At 43.1% G+C, this 22,511-nt stretch overlaps 2 protein-coding genes across 2 annotated transcripts; one reads left to right on the top strand and one right to left on the bottom strand.

Moving 5' to 3' along the window:
* Positions 1–1,527: 1,527 nt before the first annotated feature.
* Positions 1,528–2,217, bottom strand: MELLADRAFT_71837 (uncharacterized protein; the record flags this gene model as incomplete). Its single annotated transcript, XM_007409703.1, has 1 exon — positions 1,528–2,217. One exon carries the CDS (start codon positions 2,119–2,121, stop codon positions 1,855–1,857), a length of 267 nt encoding a protein of 88 aa, XP_007409765.1.
* Positions 2,218–16,603: 14,386 nt separating this feature from the next.
* MELLADRAFT_86206 (uncharacterized protein) lies at positions 16,604–17,236 on the top strand (the record flags this gene model as incomplete). The annotated part of the gene is made up of 2 exons (XM_007409854.1): positions 16,604–16,712; positions 16,788–17,236. 2 exons carry the CDS (start codon positions 16,604–16,606, stop codon positions 17,234–17,236), a joined length of 558 nt encoding a protein of 185 aa, XP_007409916.1.
* Positions 17,237–22,511: the final 5,275 nt, after the last annotated feature.

The raw sequence follows: 22,511 nt of genomic DNA, 5'->3' as shown, positions 1-22,511 counted from the left end.
TGGCATATTGTCACGCTCCAAAAAATTTGTTTAAAAGCAGAGCGCTTCAGGTGCTGGTGCCAGAAGGCCTTGCGCCAACATCTTAACAAAAGAAGATTGCAGGGTGAGACATTTGGAGAGTGTGGTGTTACGAGTGGGGTTGGAAAATTCTCCCCCTACTTGACCCACACTTGAATCTTCACATGCCTCTGTATTGGGCCTGTCACAAACTTTGGTGCTTGAGACAACACACAATATGTACCTGCAACTCTACATGTGCTGAAGTGAGATGGACTGTTGAGTACCCTCTCAGGCTTTGGGAACACATGCAATTTCAAATTGAGAACATTTCCAGCTGAAATTTCCTTGATCAATAGTGGTACACAAACAAGGACACCCAAACAAAAAAACCATAACAACCTAATTGTTTTTTGGGTTTTGTCCAACTTGGAGGCGGAAAACCAATGGGCAAAACCTCAAAAACAATTGGGTTGTCATGGGTTTTGTCCACAGGTTTTTTTTGGGTGTTTAAGTTTGTGTACCACTAATGGCTCAATGAATTTAAGCACCTAATTCAATGATCAATACACATCTAAGCCATTGAACCTGGACATCCTTTTACAATGTCCTGTGTTCAATAGGCCACAATTTGGTGTATGTTGCACTTTCAGTGAACATGTTAGAGCATCACCAACGGGCGCCTGGAAACGTACAATTTCTGACAGAAACGTAAGTCAAAAAATATGTTTTCCAAATTTTTCCGAAATTCACCCTCCACCGCGCAACCTAGGTCGCACGGTTGGCCAGGTGTGTGAGCATTGTTTTCCGAACAATTAGGTTTCACAGGGTTCAACCAGATTCTTTTTGGGTCCCTCTGGAAACCTGTTTTCCCATGTTTTGGACATAGTTCGGACACATGTAGACCAGCTCTTGTCAAAGAGCGGTCCAAACTTCAAACCTCTTGAACAGCGATCAAAATAGTACATGATTGCTAAACTCGCAAGGATAGACGTCTGTGGAAGTCCAAATCTGGTTTCCAGACGGCTCCAGTTTGCGCGCTGCAGAGAAGCGTCGCTGGATCAAAATACATAGAGCAGTACAGTGACATACTGACAACTGTACTGCTCTGTACGAGGTTTTCAGTTTGTGGCGCGTTGGTGATGCTCTTAATGAGTTTGCAAAGTTCACACATCAAATATTGAGATAAAAGATGTGGCCATATGTGTCATAGATTAACAGAGACAATTTTATTTGGTTTTGTTTCTCGGACAATTGATGTGAAAATCCCATATTCCAAAGATGGATATGATCATGCACATTAGTGTGCTCCTGCTTTGGAAATGTAAACCCCCCCTGGTGATAGACTTGACTTCGAATTAGCATGCATTCTTGCTCACATTGGGTAGCTTTGATAGCATTGGAAGCAGTCAGAAGCTTCATTCTTCTCAGAGCCTAAAATGGCAGCACCCGCCGCCCAATTAGCTAGTTGTAATCAAAAGACAAACAGTTTTTGATACTGTATTACCACTTTACAATCAAAGCTGGATTAGGTTTAAATAATTTTGCAGGGATGTATGAGAAAAGACAACTTAAAGACAACTTGATTGATGAGTCAAGAGTATTGACTAATTATGAAGTAAAGTAACATGGGAATCGCAACAAGCTGGATGATGAATCAAAGGTTCTCAACTCTTTATGATCAGTGATCAAACCGATATCCATTTTCGACTAGTCTATATTTCTGGTGACAAATTTCATTCAAGATCATCGGGAGATGAAAGATGGAGTTATTGTTAAGAAGGTTGAATACGAAATGATATTGCCTCCCTAAAATGCCATTAGCATCCAAAAAGTGCCAGAGATGTCCTCGAGGGTCTAAGATTTGAGTTTCAACTTTTTCAAGGCCTTTGGAGAGACAACAACTTTAAGACCAAAGAACTCATAGAAGCGCGTAAACTTTTTAAGCTGTGAACTCATAGGAACCGGGTCATTGACTAGCATCGGCCAATGAAGAATATGTGAAGAGTCTTGAGCTCGGCCTCCCTTTACATTTTTCATCAGCTTGAATAATCGTTTCATGGCTGCCAAGTCTTCTATCGGGATTCCGAGGTGAGCTCTGATAATCATTTCGGTAGGAGTCATTTTAATGTCGCTCAATTCTGCTTTGGGTTCGTGGCTCCACCACCTCCAAACGTCGATCTCATTCTCAACGGCGTCAGCTCTGCCAAAGTACCGAAGACGATCTTCGAAGAGCTCCAATAGTTTTGGTCGAGTCATAATTAACATTCGGATCGGCGATTCTTGCCAGTCTCCTTTGAAACGACGCCTCGCGTCTTCCTGGGACGGAGAGCCCATCACTTTCCACAGCCGATCGGCCAACGAATGGAGATCACCGTCCTTGTATTTGTCCCAAGCCTTGAGTGGAGATGACAATTCTAAAATGTCCTCAAAGTGATAAAGGTCTGCTACTGGGAGACCTTTATGCATCAAGTCCTCCAAATCGTCTTTTTGAAAATATCTCGGACCTCCTCTTTCGTTCAAGAGGGCGCTCACTTCCATTTTGTCGTGATTCAGTCCGAATACAGTCTGACTCAAGATCTGTCCGACTTGCTTCTCGTCTTCTTCATCCATTTTCATGATCAGATTATTCAACTGATTCACTTCCTTCGCAGTAGTGTCATAAAACACGTTCCATTCTTGATCAACGCCAGAAAGTTTGAGATACGTGTCGACGCGTTCGGTCAACTCTTTCTTGAGTTCGTTCAAACGAAGGATGACCAGCTCTTGCTCTCGTTGGATTTCAAGAGCTCTCATACGTCTCTCACCTTCCGGTAAGCCGGCTCGATCCGATATCTCAGCTGCAACGTCTTTTGCAGCAACTGAGAGGGCGTGTGAGAGTTCATTGCGATGACCAAGTGCTGTCGCCCTTGGTAGAAATTCTCCATCGACCTTGAGATTGAAGTCTATGTTAAGAAAGGGAGTCAGGTCGTCCGCCTTCAGAATTCTTTTGATGTTCGATTTCATGATGTGATAGCGTTTTTCTCGTATAATCCCTTCGTCACTCAAGGGAAGGTCGTCCAATGTTTCTGGCATAGTAATGAAATCTTCACTCTTCTTCTTGACGGGTTTCTTCTTTTTGGACTTCTTTGTAATTTTTGCTGGTGACAAAATAGGATTTGGGATATCTCGCGCAGTTTCAGTATTCTTTGATACTTCATCTACATTTGAATTGGAACTTTCGGGCGCCTTATCTTTACTCTCAGCGGGATCATTCAACAGGTCTTTTTTCGTGTCGGCTGATTTCGTCAATATCTCTTGATCGGTTTCAATTCCAACTGCAGGTTTTTCATTTGGTGTAGTGACGATGAGCTTTGGTGTGATTGATTCCCCTAGCTTGGTAGCTTTCTTCGAGTTCTCAAGATTTCGAAAGCCTTGATCGGGTGTTGATAAACGAGTAGATTGAGATGAAGTATCCGCATTGTTCCCAATGTTATTGTTCTTCTTGTACCCAACAGGAATCCAACCGTCTTTATTGGGAATGCTGTTTTGCTCCAGCTTTTGAGATCTAGCATTGGTATTTTATTTCAGTATTCAATCTGTTTCGCGATATAAAAGGAACACCTGCAGAAAACTCACAGCGTGTTTTTGATGCTGACGGGAGGTTGCCTGACCGGCTGTGCGATAGGCGAGTAGTAAGATTCACGGTTTGACAAGATTTTGATGCTCTGCCTGCTGAATTGACTTTCGCCTGCGGCCTTTTCTAGCGACACATCGATCTTTGGGGCAAGTTTGGGATCGATAGCTTTGGTTTTTTTTTTCAAAAGCAGGTTCTGTGGAGCTGAACTTGAGCTTTTACGCCGAATTGAAGAATTCAAACAGTTTCGGAAGAAGCATTCAGCGACCAAAAAACACTTGACTTCTGCCTTGAACAAGTGAGTGACTACTCACGTTGGATTCGTACTGTCCATTGGAGGTGAGTGGGTCCGCTGTCTGATAGCCGAAAAGTAGGAATCAAACTTTTGGTCGACAGGGCCGAGTCTCTCTTGGAAGAGATGACCTTCAGAGAATGGAACTGACTTGTTAGACAAAATTTGTACGATCCGTCCGTTAGATTGACCTTCTGTCGCCTCCTTTGCTAGCGCTATATTTGTTGTCAAAGCAAGCTTGGGATCGTCTCCTTTCGGGGTCAATTTCGAAAGTGGGGCCTGTGGAGCTGGAATTGGGCTTTTTCGATGATTCCAACACGTTTACAAAATGCATTTATAAATAATATTCATCAACCAACAAACTAGGGAATACTGGCTTCAATAAGTAAGGCTCTACTCACGTTGTGTCTTTAACGCTCACTAGGGGTTGTCTGAGACTGGTCTGCTGTCTGTTGGCCGAAAAATGAGAGTTGAAATTTGGGCTGACACGGGGCTGTTTGCAAAGATGACTGTAAACTAATTGTACTCACTTGTTTGAAAAATTTGGTACTGTCTGCCTGATTGATTGAATTCCATTCAACGCCTTTGATAGCGCTGGGTCTTTTGTCAAAGAACGTTTCGGGTCAGCTTCTTTGGGGTTGGTTTTCAAAGGTGCGCTGGGTGAATTCGAACTTGAGATTTTATAAGAAAGATTCTATTTTTAACCCCATTCATACAGATCATTGGATAATCCAGAGACTACTCACGCTGTACTTTTTTCGCCAACTTGAAGTGTGTTAGCCTCTTGTCTGATAGCCGAAAAGTAAGGGGTCAAACTATGGATTGACACAGGGTCCATTCCTTATATGACTGTCAAAGAATTCAACTCACTTGTTTGGCGAAATTTGTATGCCCTGCCTACTTGGTTGATTCCCATTCCACAACTTTTCCAACGCAGAGTCCCTTGTCAAATCAAGTTTGGTGTCGACGTTGTCAGATTCCATGTTTAAGATTGGGTTCTCTGGAGCTTCATTTGCGCTTTAATGTTAAATGCCGGAATTCAAACATGTTTTAGAATGGATTCATGCAGCTATTTTACCTCAAAACTGATAGGGAATACCACCAAGCACCTTTTGCTCTTCGTATCTTTGACAACGTTCTCTTGACTACTAGTGACAGCTGTCTTGGATACAGTTTCCGCAGCGTCTGCGTCCTTTTCCCTCAAGTCCACATCGATCGAACCGATTTTTCTTCGGGATAGCGGAAAAATCAGAGATGAAGTTTAACAATCGCGGTCTCGACAAGAAGAACCTCTTGACTCACAGCATGTTCTTCCAATCCTGCCAATCTTCTGTGTTATCCTTCTTCGGAGAAACTTTACCTATTTTGGGAGCATCAAGCTGCTTGGCCTCTTTTGATGCCTCAGCAGCTAGTACATTTGGTGCTCTATGGGTTAAGAAATTTTTCTGAAATCAACAAAATGTGCTGAAAAGACCTTTTAATCGGACTGACATTTGCTCTTGCTCTTTAGCGTATGTACCCGCCGTGGTGTCACGTGATGTCTCGCCCTCCCAACTCTTCAATGTATCCGGATACTTGCTATAAGCCGTGTTATATTTCTTCGCAGCGGTTCCAGCTACTCTGATAGCTTCGAGCTGTTCGGCTTTCAATGAGTCCTCGCCAGGTATTATCTTTGGTGATCTACAAATGAAATGTTTTCGCGTATGATGAGCGAAAGGTGAATATCGTATTAGAAGCTTTCAACCCTACTCACGGTTTCTCTTTAGGTTGTGTGCGGGTCGTGCGTTCAATTGATTTTTCTCCCTTTATGATCTTGGGATTCTTAGAATATGCTGTGTCATCTTTCTGTGGGGTTATCGCAGTTGTCTTGGTAGTGTCAAGCTGTTTGATGGGTTTGGATGCAGCCTCGGTAGCTATCATCTTGGATTCTCTGTAGGTGAAATAAATTGATTTACAATCAACCAAAAGCGAATAATGCATATACCAATTAAGATCCCGCTTACAATCTCTCCTGATCCTGAGCTTGTGTGTGCGCTGTGTTGTCTAGTGGTGTCGCTTTCTCCTCATTCTTCATAATTCCGTTATCCTTAGGGCTTGCGGTGCCATCTCCATGCGGTGATATGGCAGTTGCTTTGATATTATCAAGATGATGGACTTTGTTGAACGAGGCCTCGGCAACGAGTATATCGTATGCTCTGCGAGAGTCAAGAATTCTGGGTATAATCAAGACGTGAATACCGCGCGCGTAAGTTGGTTTCACTTACATCTTTTCTTGAGCCATATCCCGTGCCCGCGCCGTACTGTCAATTGATGTCTCTTCGTCGGCGCTTCTCAATATTTGAGGATCTTGGGTATATAGGCTTGCGCCCTTGGCTATTGTTCTTGATGATGACTTCTCTTTAATCTTCTTTGCGGTGGCTGCTGACATCTCTGCACCTCGAATAATATTGGAATCGCTGGATCGATCAATATTAGCTTCCTTGTATGCGGAAGACAAATGTATGTCAACATCAGCCTGCGTATTCATAATACTGACATATGTTGTCTTGAACCACCGGCGCGGTGCATTTCTCTCTGACCAGGGATGTAAATTAATTTTCCCTTGCCAGAAGGATCAATGAGGTGTTCTTTGGCTACGAATCTATGTAGTGAACGTGGAATATCAGCTACCGATTTTCGAAGGGTAGCGAGTCCAGTCAAAGGAGAGTAATACAAACGCTTCATATGCGTCTCTTTCAGTAGATGTGCTCTCAACGGAAGCCTGGCTGTTTGTTGTCCTGCGACGCGGCGTCTAACAATATCAGATCCTGAGAGTAGATTTATAGAATGATTGCACTTACATGCTCTCATCGTGCCCTGACACGGACGAAGTGGGTCGCAGACGCTGCGTGTTCGAAGCTGCTTGACGTTTTGCTTGATCTGCAAGAGATTTGGAAAGTGGTCGATAATATTTTGGTAGAGGCTGTTCGAAGCTTGTGGACGCAAGGGTTTGAGCCTGGTGGTGAGCATTGCTTTGTAACTGATGGGTCTCATAACCCGGCGTCGGAGAGGCAGGATAGTTGGAGATGGGGTGGCCTGCAACCGGCGGGTAAAGCTGTGGTGGAGTTTGGTCAAAGCTTGTGGTCGAAGGGCTTTGGACCTGGTGGTAAGCATTACTCTGTAGTAGGTGGTACGGGTCGGCCTGTAATTGGTGGTACGGGTTGGCCTGTACTTGGTGGTCCGGATTGGCCTGTACTTGGTGGTACGAATTGCCCTGCAGTTGATGAGTGAAATATCCCGGGGTGTGAGAGGCTGGATAGCTTTGCATATGGTGACCTGTTAAACTTTGTACATGCGGGCTCGTATGACTTTTGTTGGAGAAAACACGAGAAGTCTGATAAGCAACATCGTCTGGGTCATAGATCGGATGAACAGCTAGAAAAGCTTGCACCTTGATAGTCCGGGTGGAAAAAAGTTGGTTGGCGGCACACTGGGGGCGACATTGGTTCCCAGGCCCTTGATAGGTATCAGAGGTGGTAAGTCGGAAGGGTCCAAGACATGCAAACCGTTGTTTCGCATTTGTCTGACTGTCTCGTACAATACACCATCGCGGTAGTCATTGAAAACAGCTGCATATGAAGGTATAAACCCATCTGGTCCTTTTAGGGGTTTAGTGAGAAGCCAATGTTGGTCGGACGCGGCTTGTCCAATCAGAGGATGGGAAGGTGCTTCGTAAGGAGGACCTCCAGAAATGACACCTGGGAAGATTTGTACTGGTGTTGTTGCATGCGCACCCCACTGATTGTCCATGATGTTCGTTGTAAGCCTTGCGCCCTCCTCCATCGGTTGCACGAAGCATAATGACTGAAGATAAAGAGTGACGAGTAAGAAACTTGGAGACATCTTGAAGCGAGAAACACCGTCACTTTGTTTGCAAAGGCGACGTTGCAAGTATGGAGGCAGGAAATCAAAGTTGGAGTGTTTTTTTGGTCATGAGGTGCTGTTGAACTAATTGACATCCAACGGTACAAACAAGCTTGTGCAATCGAATGGAGCAGTGAGACACGTCGTGTGACAATTTCGACTCCCCTTGCTTAGCTTGATGGATCCAGTGGATGCCGAGAGGCTGTTTCAGTTGTTACTTTACCGGGTTAGCTGATACGCCATCAAAAGCTCGTGCGATAGCGATTCATCCTGCATCTCCAAAGTGGGCAGATAATGTACGTGGACACCGAAAAACGTGCTGAAGCGGGGGGTAACTTTATGCGAAAGAGCTGCCATGACCGTGATGACCACGGGATTACAAGTCTCAGTTTCGGAACTGGGAGATACGTCTCATATCACAGAGGAATGATCATGACCAGGCTTGGGTTTAAAACATTGAGCCATGCACTTATACGAGGTTGTCTCTTTGAAACAGAACGTGGTGTAAAGTTTGAAGAGGCGAAGCCAAGTGAACAAGAGACTGAGAAGTCAATTGTGAGATCTGTGCGAAATAAAACAATAATTTGTGACAAAGAAAACTCAAAACACGTTTGAAAAGGACGGCTAGGACTCAGGAATGCGCCTACAGAGGTATCTGATGTAAATTCCGACGTTTTGTTGGCGGGTTTTGGGGCACTAAACGACACATTCACAGCACCTACAGTAGTGCAAAATGTGCGTGACATTAAAGGCTTTCGTTTAAGCTAGCTTTCCACCTCATAGCACCAATACTTCCTGAGATAATGGGATGTAACGGTCAAAAAGAGCCTTAAAATCGAACGTCGGAATCAGGCCTTGGAGGCACGAAAAAAAATTGCGCCAATCGATTTTGCGCGAAAGTGAGGGGAGTTGAGGGGCTGGGAGTAGACTCATTTGATAGCCCTAGTCCATGCGCATCTTTTGAAGTGCTCTGGACCTTGAGACAAGGAGTGGTGTGTTGTGTAGAGCCCAAAAACTGAAAAACAGGTTTCATCAGATACCTCTGTAGGCGCATTCCTGGGTCCTGGACGGCTACATACAATAAAGGGAAAGGGATTTCTCCAGCAGGTCACATGACCAGATTGTAGACAGGCAAAGGGTACTTAGGACGAGGACTACACTACGGTCCAATCAGGACATCCGTCGGATGTCCTGTCTCGCGACATCCAACGGAGATCCGGCCGATCTCCGCTGATTATCCTCGCAGAGGAGGTCGCGCGGATGAGAGCGAGGACATCGGCGCGATATCCTTGCTTTAGGTTCCGCGCGACGCTGAGAGACCTGATTGAATTGCAGAAATGCATTCAATAGGGTCTGGGTGCAGGAACCGCAGGCCAGTAAGACCTCCGGTAGCCCAGTGCGACCGTTGTAATTCTCGATTTTGGGCAAAGGGTCATTTGACCAGTCGTGAATTACATATGTATTGAGCGAGCAAGAAGAAAATTAACAAATTTTTTATTTCATTCAAGGGATCATGAAAAAGAATAACAAAAAAAAATGACTCGAGATCAATCTAAATGGATGTATGGAGTAGAAACAAAACAAAAACAATAACAAAAAAAGAAATCTGTCGAAAGTTGAAAGTGGTATAACATGGGATCGTAAATATAAAAGGACAAACAAAGAGACCTGCTTAGAAGTATCGGATCGACTCGTGAATCGGATGGTGAGATGAAGGGGACAAATTTGTAAAAGAACATAAAGCAACAAGCATGGCTATAAAATGAAGCCAAACAATGCCAAACGGCAAAGGTGGATGAGGATATGTGTAGTATAAAGGAGGAAAAATGATCAAGTTTGAAATTTGTGAAGGGGGGAGAAAGAGGAAGAAGCGCGACCGAACTCACAAGTTCCTCTTTTATGAGAAGTCCTTCAACACAACTTTCTCTCAATCTCGAACCCCTGTCAAGGCCTGAGCAAGCTGTGGGACTTGTCTCAGGGTTCCCTCTTGGGTGTCAACCGGACTCAAATTGTTGACAGCAAGAACCCAAAGGACATCGCAAGGATCTCTTGCAGTCATCTGTGCGATGTCCTTGGGGAGGATGAAAATCGGACATCCTGAGCTGTCAACCGTTGACCCGTAGTGTAGAAGACTACAGTTACGGGATACAAACTAGAAACCCGGATTTGTTCCGGGTTTCCCAATTCGGACTTTTTGGCTGTGTTTGCGCAAACTGGGAAACTGGGAGAACGTGGGAAAGTTCCAAACACAGCCAAAAACAAGAACTGGGAAACTGGGAAAAAAACCCAGTTTTAACTTTGTATCCCGTAAGTGAGTTTCCTTTATAAGCATTCACTATACAAGCATATTTCTATTTAAGCATCAAAAATGATGTGACGATTTTTGGTAGGCGGTAAAATCAGATTTATAAGCATTTTAAACATATGCTCCAGGTTTTGGTTGATATGCTTGTAAAATTCTATGGTTAGCATGGGAGAATAAGCATAACATATATGACAGAAGCAATTATGCTTCAATTTGATGTGAGCAAGGAAGCCAAACTAGCTTAAATCAGACTGAATTGTGTTGAAAAGGTAAGTTTGACAACCTACAGCACCTTGTGAGTGAAAAATAATTCCTTGCGTGTTCAAAAGATGAACTTTCCATCCCCCTGACCCCAATTTCTTCAGAAGTTCAGAGGTTCAACATCCAATAAATTATATACACTTCATAAACCATTTTCCATTGCAACCATGCCAGCTTCCAAACTTGATCAGCTCATTGCACGCATTCTTTCTCTTAGCCAGACCTCGCCTCTTGGGTTAGCCAAGCGTGAAGGTCCAATCTTCACCAGATTCAGCTGTGCACCACTTGTTTCTGATTTAGATACGGGGATGTGGGGTGTAGTGAACAACAATATGGATGTTGCGTATGATAAGGGTGTTCCTGAAGCAGATTTCAAGGAGCACTTGAAGGGTGGGAAGTATGGCCTGGAATGTGTTCTGAGCTATATTAGTAAAGCTCGTAAGCACAAAACTTGGAATACCACTTATGATGACCTTCTGGCAGTCAAACTTGAAAAGATTGCTGATGGTTTAATAAGTAAGCCCACTTTTTTTCCCTTCTCCAACGTGGTGGTTTTTTCATCGTAGTAAACAAAAGATATTCTTATTTTATTGTTTTAGAAGCAGGTGCTACTGAAACCTCAGTTGCACCTCGCCTCCTATGTGGATATGAAAAGGTTTCTGAAGGAAAGAAGGCAGTTGCAAAACGAGATCGCGAAGCAGAACATCAAGCTAAACCGAACAACAATGAGGGCAAGGTTAATTCAAAAAATAAACACAATTCAAAATCACCTAGCTCTAGATTATCTCCACCACACAAAAAGACTTGATCAAGTGTTTTGGTCAAATCTAAAGGCCAAAAGAAAGCTACTAAGCCAAAGCAAAGAAATCATTCACTTGATCAAAAAGAAGAAGTCATCCGCTGGCATCTGAAGAACAAAACAACCCAAGCAGAGACTGCTGCTCACTTTGGCCTTGATCAAGGCTGTGTCAGCCGATGGCTCAAATCAAAGACATCAATTCATGTCACCTCAACCCTTGGAAATGGTTCAGTCAAGCGCATTCGGTCCAGTAAACACCCTGCTCTTGAACAAGCTCTATTTCATTGGATTCTTGAAGCTCACGCTCACAAACTTGTCATCACCGCTGAAGTACTCCGAACCAAAGCTGGTCATTTTGGCGAGATTCTTGGTATCAAAGCTAAATACTCAAGTGGTTGGATCAGCAAGTTCAAGAGAAGATACAACATCTTTGACTTTCAGATGCATGGTGAAGCAGGGGCTGCTGATCCGACTGATGTTCAGACTGCAAGAAAGAAGATGATCGAGCTTACAAAGGGGTTTGAACCCTCAGATATTTACAACGCTGACGAGACGGGCCTTCTGTGGTGGTATGTATTCTTCTGTTCAATTACCTCCTTATCCTTTCCTTATGTTTATACATCCCTTGTGACATCCCTCAGCATGCCACCTAATCGAACACTAGCAACAGTCTCAACTGCCGGAGTGAAAGGCTCAAAGAAACGTCTTTCATATCTGTTTTGCTGCAATGCAGATGGATCAGATAAACTCGAACCACTCGTAATTGGTTATGCCCGGCGACCTCGTTGCTTCGGTTGACAAGACGCTTCGTACTGGTTCTTTGATTATCATTTCAACTCAAAGGCTTGGATGACCGCATTAATCTTTGGTGACTGGTTGCTGCGCTTCAATAATCGGATGGCCGATGAGGGACGCAAAATTCTTCTCCTCCTCGACAACTTTAGCGGACATACACTAGCAGCTGAGACTGTAGTTCTAAGTCACATCAAGTGTGTCTTCTTTCCACCTAACATGACCAGTCATCTTCAGCCCTGTGATGCTGGTATCATTTGGGCCTTCAAGGCTATCTACCGGCGCAAACTTGTTGCTGAAGCCATCCGAAGATACGAGGACAACCCCAACATGCCGGCAAAAGATGTGTTTGCAATTAATCAACTCGAGGCCATGTTCATGGCCCGCGAAGCTTGGAACGTAATCACACAAGATACTATTACAAATTGTAACAAGCACACTGGTGTTATTGCTGCTTATCAAGACAAAAACATGGACTCCGATGAAAATGAAGTCCCACCATTTGCCCCTGATACAGGCCTTGGCCAAGCAGTTATAGCACTTGAAGACCAACTGAATTACCTCGACTCTTGCCCCAGACTTGAAGAAAGCAGTCGATCAAACCGAATCAGTATTGAAGCCCTTCTGAATCCCGAAATTGAGGCTCGACCTACCGAAGCTGAGGTTCCAATGCCAACTGACCTTGAAATCCTTGGCACCACTGCTGCTGGCCATAAAATCTTGCCGATTGAAGAGGAGGCAGCCGAAGATGCTGATGAACCTCGTCAACCATTGACTATCTCACAGGCTAAATCCGCTGTTGATGAGCTCAAATACTTTTTATTTTCTCGTCCAGCCCAGTACTTCAATCCTGAAATCAACCAATCGGAGGCCGATCACATAAGAGCTTTGAACAAGCTTCTTGATGATCTTACCCTCAGACAGAACCAAAACCTAACTCAGCCAAAAATCACAAACTTCTTCTCCATCAAGAACACTTCTCAAGTCCACACTCATGTAACAAATCCGGTTCAACCAGGTGTACCGGACACCCAATTGTTATCAAAATCACCACCACCGACCAACTTATCTGAATCGATTACTGCCTCATCCGAACTTTTCTTTTCCTCCTCTGAATCCTCATCATCAGCTGAAAGTGATGATGATGACTCAAATGTCGAACTGTAAGTTACATGTCTCTTCCTCTCACCTCCATCCCATCTGGCTCCTTCTGACTGTTTTTGCTCGATCTCATTTTGAAAACTACTGGCTCTCAAAGTGGTTCCTTTTGAACATCTACAACCGTTTCATCAAAAAAAACTATCGATTCATGTCTCTTTCCCCCAAGTCCCATTTAAAGCGATTTTATATTCGCTCAATCACTGCAATCTGGCCACAAAACATGTCTAAATTCTCCATGTCTTTACATATGATACAAAAATGAAAACAATGAGTTTTGAAATGAATTTTTCCATCTATTGGCCCAAAAAAAGCCCTTCCTAGCGCTAAACATAATACTTAAGCATAGCATATTTCTGTGTAGCTTTTATGCTCTTATGAGCTCCTGTTCGATAAGAAGCATATTCTTTATTAGCATAGGATTTGGTGCAACCATCACCATGCTTATAAAGGAAACTCACTGTAGTGTCAGTTGTGATCTATTGAAACAAACGTGAATTGTGACAATAGCATATAAAGAGAAAAACAAAGTTCTAACCTTGTAGAAGACTAGTGTCAGTTCTCACTTAACCCAAGTCTGATCGTGCAAAAGCTCACGGTAACCCAAAGCCGAGGCACGAGGGACTTGCACATTAATGGTAGATGGTACCCAAAGGCACGACGGTACCATCGATTTCCACGGATAAGCATATGGGTATCGTTAGGGTTAGACACTTGACTATCCCTATACAGAGGGATAGCTGTGATTAGGCGCATATAGTCAGGGTCCAATGGAAAATTTCCATTGGCCCTTCTCTTCCCAGAACATGGTCGGACTTGAGGAGGTTTTGGAACGTTCCTTAGACACATAAGGAACTTTAGTTCCAAGGCTCAATTCGTTAATTGAAATGTAGATTAGATACTGTATACGTCCATATACGTCCACCATGATTACACTTTCCGACACTCTTCCTAAAGCAGCTACAACCACATCTCACGTACTCGTCCACCAAGTAAGAACTGCATACCACCACGCTCCAACCAATAGACTATTCAGTTTCACGACTCATCCGTACACTCAAACCACCTACCACAAGGACTAATGCACATATCCAATATCACCCAACAGTTAAAGGAATTCCCATCAGTACTAGCCACTGTGGACGCCGACGCCCTGTTCCGCTTCGTCACAGTGGCCAGTCATTTTGTAAAAATCAATCAACACTCTATTCAAATCGACAAGTACAACGCGCCGTACAAATATCTCAATTCCGCTCTCCCTGCACCTGCAGTACCTGGCACGTGGGAGGTCCTATGGCACGTCCTGTACTCAACGTTATCCTCATCGTATGTGGAACCTGCCGCACTTGTCAGAGATAAAGGACTCATACGCGAGGCCGGAGCTCTTCAAATTCCCGAACAAATCTTCTGGCCACCCTACCAAGACAAATGTCCCAATGCCTCATGCAGGGAGACTGGAATGGGGAAGCGAAAGCTGGAAAAAAGGCCAGCCATATGCGGATATCTTTACGACCTAGATGGTGTCCATTCGATTCGACGCCATACGACATATTGTCTACGTAAGCTCACATCATACCTTATCTCCCTACTCCAACGGTAAAACTAACCAAATGCTCACCATGTAGATTGCAAGACCAGTTATAGGGCCTCATACTTCTCAACAAAGAATGGACCACGCACGTACTACTTGGACACAGCGAGAAAAGATCCTGACTGTGTCCAAGTTAACATGCATTATTTCATGTCCATACAACTGCTGGAGTATTTCAATTACAGCCAATCACTAGCCCAGTACGTCTCCACACAAATATAATCAACAGCGGCGAACAAATATAAGATTATTAACATTTGTCGCATTGATACCAGCGTTTCCATTTACAATTTGGTAACTATCTACAACAGCTCCCACAAGTTGTGCAAAGAGGCTTCAAATCATTTCCCTGGGGAGACTTTCACACCAATACTACACCACAAGGACACTTGGATGTCCAACGGATGTCCGAGTTTGCTTGGTGGGGGACGGACGTCCCCCCACAGCACACCGAGAAACGTCCGTCGGATTCCGACGTTCAGACACCTGAGCAGAGCCCATCGGGCTGCCCAGGACCCGCAAACGGACATCCATCTGACATCCCTCGAGGTTTGTCGTGAGGGTCAATGACTTCTCGATATCTCCCTGGACTTATGTAGGTTGTCCTGAAGAAAGCTACGGGTTGGGTTTCAGTTCGTTTATTTCAGATTTGTTTTGATCAACAACAGTGCATTTAAATTTCCTATTAAGCATTGTTATAAAAAAGATTTGTAATCTGAATGGCCAACTTTAATGAAATGATACAAACAAAAAGATGATAAAGACAAAGAAGTGATAAAACGATGAAATGATAAAAAGAATGATATCTATCACTGAAGCTGATAAGAATAATTGTCTTTTTCTCGATCATTGACTTGAATTGTAAGATTTGATGGATTCATCGTGTTCTGTAAATTGATCGATAACAAACTTTCATACCTTGTTTGGAATTCAAAGCAGACCAATTCCATTAACAACGACACCCGAGTAAGAAACATCTGTAGATAGAAAGAGACTTACGATCAATCATTCTGGAGTTCATATCCATCATTTGCCCATTGAAGCATTGAAAGAAACATATTCATCTACATTAAAAGTTTCAAAAAAGTTTCCGCAAGGTTGGTTTATTGCCAATCAGTTGAAAGTCTTACTAGACAGAATTCAGAAATTGTTATGAAAAATGAATTGAGTGAAGGAAAGTTTGATGTTCCGATGCGATTGAAAATCAGATTAAGACTTTGGAGATTGGATTAGGTGTGAATGTAGTTGAAGAAAAAGAAAGGGGGAAGGGGATGTAGATCGAACGAGATCAAAGTGGAAGACGGAAACGAGAAGGAAGTGAGAGATGAAGGAGGATGAAGATTGCTTTGGTACAGGTCAAAGTGTCAAAGTCACCATGTGATGATGATGTCATTTGACCAAATCAGTTTTAAAATTTAACTGTCCTCCTCATCAAGGTCCTTTGCTGTGGTGCTAATTGGGCACCCAGTCTTGAGACTGCTGGTGGCTGTCCTGCCTCCATCATATGGCCAACAGACATTGGATCGCTAGCGGTTGTCTAGGGGTTTCTGTAAGGGTGTTCCATTGATTGGACATCCGTAGGTGATCCGAGCACAGTGTGCTCGAATCTCATCCTGGCGGGGACGACGCCAGAGCATCTTCAGGATGCGGCATGGATATATTTGCATCCAGACGTCGAGCCAGCACCCCGTTAGTGGATGTCTCGTCGTGTCCCCAATTTGGGACATGCCCGATGCCCTGACGCAAATAAGTGTCTTTGTGGTGTATCCGACCACTGTTGCACTACAGCGCTGGATGTGCATCAACTCCTACACCAATTCAACCTCCGCAAACGCATGATGAGTGTCTCCAACTCTGGTGGTTCTTGCCACCGCTTCCGCAAACCAAAAATGACTGTACTCATGTGGACGGAACTCGAAGGAAGTCCTTACATCGATCATATGTGTTCCGAATGTACTGAAATACTAGAAGACCTGAATGTCACCGGGGGAGGGCTAGGTATGTCCTCCATTTTGATTTCATAATGCAATGTACGAACATTGAACTAACATAATTTATCCATGATAACAACAGCCATTTGTGCTATCACTATGGACGGCATCACCATTGGACATCCACGTTGTATTGCTACAAAGGAACAACTCATATCGATCAACCCTTTGGATACCAACCCGCAACCGTGCACTGTTCTGCTTGAAACACCGAAAGATTGCTATTGCCCTATCCACACCCCCTTGCTAGGCAGACTGTGTCACGCACAGCCGTGCACCCAAGACGCTATTCAAAACACCAAAGCATGTGACTTACCCAAACACCAAGAGGCACTAATAATACGATCCGAGAAGACCCGTTGCTCTCTGGCCGCACTGGCTTTCAACCAAAGAACTGGTGCCAAACTTCCCGAAGATCCGACTGCAGCACTGAACGCCGACACTGACACTTTCAACGAGGATGCCCTAGTTGTGGGTGATGAGTCCGATTGCGCCCACAAAGCTGGACGGGATGGGGAGGAGACTGCTTGATCCGCTGGGAAGAAGCCGGTATGTTCCAATGCGAAGACACACAACGACATGTTGTTTGTCGCAACCTGTGGTACAGTTGTCTCTGAAATAACCCATACCTTTTTATGGACCCCAAAAGGTATGGGTTTTCATAGAGTATGTGTTATCACAATGGGCTTTTGGGCTAAAAAGTGAAAATCATGGACCAAAAAAAGTATGGGTTAGGCAAGAGTATGTGTTATAAGTGGTATGGGTTATTTCAGAGTTGACTGTATAACATTGGCTCGGGAGACAATGTATCGCGCTGAGTCTGTCATTTTGGTCAGAGTTAGTACTGCATCACGTATTAATTAACCTGGGAAGTGCTAATGTGTCTCTGTGTCTGTCTCTAAACAGGAAATACTAGAAAGGAAATTACCGGTTTTACCACCTGTTCAATTCTTTGATAACTCGTGCACCTTCGACAAATTGCTTAGGAAGGATATTGAAGCGACAGAAAGACTCAAGGGCACAATCCGACCAGTGGACCCTTTTCACATGCGAACACACTCCGAAAAAGACGCACAGTGCCGCAAATACAACGACCCCAAGCGGTGGCCAGTTCTCAAGAAGGCAGATGGATCCTGGTGATTCAATGGTTCGGCAGCGGAGATTACTAATGCATGGTATGGTGGGTTTCTCTCAATATGCCGTGGCATGCATGAGATAAACTACAGATTCTTCTTAGAGGAGATGATACGCGTTCGGAATGAATCACTGCTCTCAAAGCTTGTACAAAAAACTAACTTCTGCTGTAACATACCTTCTCATCTTGCTCAACAAAGTCCCTTCCCCCTTTCAGTTTGATATCAAAGTTTGTACCCAAATCTTGTTCTTCTTACAACTAAATTGTGTAGTGCGCCTACTTGCACCTTTATTTAATTTGAAATTCAAACGTGTTACTTCTTGCAGTCCCGATCAACATATACAAAAAAAATTGAACAAAGCAACCAAGACATTTGCCATCCGTGTTGCAAATGGTGATGAATAAGAAGAAACGTTGTAGAACTTATAACCCAACAAGGGTTATACAGAGCTGGAAGAGGATAATCTACTAATATAAGGACTAGTAGAAGTTGTCTGAGACTGCTCTTCTAAAACAACACAATCAGGAGAGACTCTGTTGTATTGAGTACAGATAAGGCACCAGAGAAATATATCTTCACACGTATTTTAACTTCAAAAGCACACTTTGTATTACTATCAACACTGCTATAGTGTTATTCCCAATTGATAACTAAAGAAATAAGCAATATCTGATTGATATTATTCCCAATAAGTCTTTATGACTATAAAACTAAAGTAAATTTCTCTTTATAATTGTAATAAAGGGCGTATTTATGTGATCAGGTACTATTAAAATAAGTTTATAATGATAAACAAAATAATAATGGCGTAAATGATAAAGAAAAAAGGGGAACAACAGTCCCAAAACCCTCTCAAAGTATATATATCAATGTACTACAACTTTTACAATGGTCAACAACCTCAAAACCAATCAAATCTGCCCAAAATTCCCTAAAAACCCTATGATGACGCAATGTAATGATTTTGTTACTAATAAATGATGTAATTTTCACAGCAAAAAGTGATCAATGACGCAATAATATGATGTACAGCACTTCTTATGATGATTACAGGTGATTTTTTCCTTGTAAACTAGCTGAAAACCAATTTTTGAGATTACGGATTTTTTCAGATGTGCTCCAATTTTTGATTACTAAAGTGCATCTTGTATCACGTGGGGGGCGTGGGTTTTCAATTTGGGGCGCGCCAGGGCGCGCCTTTTCGCTTTCCCAAAGGCGCGCCTTTGGTGGGGGCGTGGGGGCGTGCGCCCAGAATGTTTTTTTTTTCAAAAAAGACGATACCTTACATATTTTTAGCTTTCTTCTGATTTTGTATGAAAACCTTATACTGTAGATACAATAGTAATCACAAAAAAAGATCTTCCTCATTCCAATCATCATCTTCAGGAGTAGATACATCAATAATAATTGCATCGCCTTCTTTATCCAACTCTGTTTCATTTTTATATAGACTGATGTCAAAGAGTGTATCCATGTATTCTATTTCATCTAATTGAAAATCATCGGGTTCTTCATCATTGTCACAATGAACTCCATCTTCAAATTCTTGAAGTTGATCTATATTTTCAAAGGATCGCGCTATTTGGCGCCCGCTTTCAAACACTCACCGTCCGGTTTTGAACTGTATAACCGGGCGGTGACATCTACGCAGCCCGGTTTGTGAATTCGAATCAGAGACGCCCGGTTTTCAGATTTGATTTCACTTCCACTTGCCAGTGTTTCTCCCTTATTTCCCATTCTAATTTCCACCCTTTTGACTTACTTCTTTTTTCGACTTCTCATCTTTTGGCTTGTTTCTCATCAAATGTTACTTTTGAAATGGAAGTAAACGAGTGTGACCATTCCAAATATAACTTAACGAGCGTGACATGAGTAATGAGCGTGGTAGAAAGAGATACAAAACAAAACTAAACTAAAACGTGTCTCACAAACAACAGAAAAAAAAGTACTAAAGACAAACTACTAAAGACACAAGATAATCATTCTACGTGAATAACCTCCTTTGACCCAATAACCTCCTTTGACCCTGATCTTTGATCCCTCCAACGAGCCAACTGATCTTTATACTCCTTGATCCAGAGGGGTATATTAGTTGATTCCAACATATCTGGGTTGCGGTTTCCAAACACCGAGGGTAGAAACTACTAAGACAAGATAAGATAGGTGAAGGTGAACGACTTACCATCTTTGGATTCGGACGGATTGGGTTGGGAGGCGTTGCTTCTTTGGGTGAGTCCAATTGGGAATTGGAAGTTGTACTTAGGAAGGAAGTGTCGAAGCAGCTGAGAGAGAATGTGTCGAACGAATATAGGTAGAGAGAACACTACCTATACTGCCCGGTTTGATAAGGTACAGCCCGGTTTCATGAGTGACAGCCCGGTAAAAGGGTATTAGAGCCCGCTTTCTTGATATGACAGCCCGCTTTGTGATACAGCTGCGGCTGCGGCCAAATTTGGCCTGGAGGCACGGTTGATGTACCGAAAAAACCGGGCTTCGGGTAATTTGAAAGCGGGCGCCAAATAGCGCGATCCATTTTCAAATTGTACATCTTGGTTGTTGAGATCATCATCGGATTTGTCAGTAGTGAGGTCTTTGGATGAGGAATCGGTTGAACGTTTTGGGTTCTCAGATCGAAGATTCATTTCGATCTGAGACATCATTTTGAGAGTGGTGACATTCATGCGTGGGCGAGACTTTGTTTTCTGAGCGGACATTCCAGAAAAAAGACTTTCGACACCAGCAGCATGAGCTACAATCTCGAACAGCTTCACGGAAAAAGTCTTGAGATCGTGAGTGTTTGGAGTATTGGGTAGTCTCAGCCAACACTCCATCGCTGAGAATGCTACAGTGAGATTGATGTCAGTATCGAAATGGCATCATTTCAATTGTAGATATTGAAGAATAAACTCACATTTGGGAGCCATCCGAAACGGGCCCTCTGAGTTGTAGTAGCGCAAGACCTGGTCGATTAGATTTGCGCACTCGTTTCTGCTGTATTTCCATTTCTTAGCGTTCTTGACGATTTGGCGATTCATGTAATCGAGATTAAACTTGCGAGATGCAGCGATCTTTTGAAAGCTCGGTGTAAGAAAGAAGCCAATGACATAGGCTGGTTCTTCAAAAACTTTGATGCGTTTGTTAATGGTAGTGATGCAATGAGATATGAAAGGTGAGTATATAGTTTCAACTTGAATTTCCTTAAGCTTTATATACATATTGATAACTTCTTTCCACACATCACCAACTGTAGTCTTGGCATGCTCTAGGGCCGCTATGGCGTTAACCACTGGTTGTAGTGTTTGGACCAAGATATCATTTGAAGCGAAGTGATATCAATTGAAGACGAGGTCGCGGATGATTTTCTTGATGGAAGGACTGTCGATCGATCGATTTTCAGAGGTCTTGATACATTTCCTAAGGCCGAGCTCATGAGATTGAACACACAAGCAAACTTTAGCAAAAGAAAACCATCGGGTCTCGGTGAAAGTTTTAAGTCCATGCGGGACACCTTCTTGTTTGCGCCGATTCTCCAAGAAGGTCATCGAGTAATGTGCTTTAGTGAAGAAATTGACGAGTTCTTTATTGCTCGATACTACATCTTTCATCATCGGATGAGCCAGGATATCTTTGGTAATCAAGTTGAGGACGTGTAAACAGCAAGGTAATGTGAAAATACCCGGAAATTCTTCAGAAACCATTTTCTGGTAGAATTAAAAAGAAGATGAACATCATCAGATTTTCAGGATACCAGGAAGAGATGAGATTAAACAACCTACCCGAAACTTGACCATCACCGAGGGGGAATCACAGACTACAGCACTGATCTGATCCCATTGAAGGCCTTGAGCTTTAAGAGTGTCCTTCAATGCATTGAATGTATTTTCCGCTGTATGACGAAGTTGATTAAGGTCGAGTACATCGATGAAGTGTTTGACTTCAGTGCCTTGTAAAACCAGAACTGCATATATACTATTCTTGGATATGTCGGTCCAGCCATCTAATGAGATTGTTAAGTTGGATTGAGTTTTCAACTTCTCCTTGACAGCCATTTCATGTTTAGCATGTAAAAGGGGGAGTGTTTTTTCCATCATTCAATATCGGGTTGGCGGTTTAAACGGACAGACTGCTAACATGTTTTGAAAATTTATGAAATACTTATTGTGAAGAAATCTGAAGGCTACTTTGCTTGTGATGAGGGCTTTGAGAATTTCTTCATCGAGTCTTGCTATCTTATCAGGTGAATAAGGCATGAAAAATTGCTTTATACCAAAGTTGTGAACAATCTTATCATCTGGAACAACAGAGATATCCTTTGTAGCAGTTGCGGAGACAGATGGTGGTAGAGCGGAAATACCATTTGCTGCATTGTCCTCGGCAATCATCAACTGTTTGTATTCGGACTTTTGTGAGATGGAGATTGATCGACACTTGTGGATCATATGATCAGCCAATTTATTTGGTTTTCCGTCCATCGTCTCCTGGCAGTGCTGACATTTTGCGAGGCGGCGGTGTTTGGAGCTGTTTTGATCAGCTGACATGTAGAACCCAGTCCATCGCTTCCCAAATGCCGAAGTTGGTGGAATCCAGTCAGATGTATCTTTCTTTTTAACTTTGGGCATATCTTGATGACGTGTGGGTGCAAACTTTACAGTGTTTGAATTCAGGATGGA

Source organism: Melampsora larici-populina, assembly GCF_000204055.1.
Source record: "Melampsora larici-populina 98AG31 unplaced genomic scaffold MELLAscaffold_17, whole genome shotgun sequence".
Taxonomy (NCBI): Eukaryota; Fungi; Basidiomycota; class Pucciniomycetes; order Pucciniales; family Melampsoraceae; genus Melampsora; species Melampsora laricis-populina.
The sequence above is the reverse complement of the archived record's forward strand: the minus strand, read 5'-3'. Positions and strand labels throughout refer to the sequence as shown.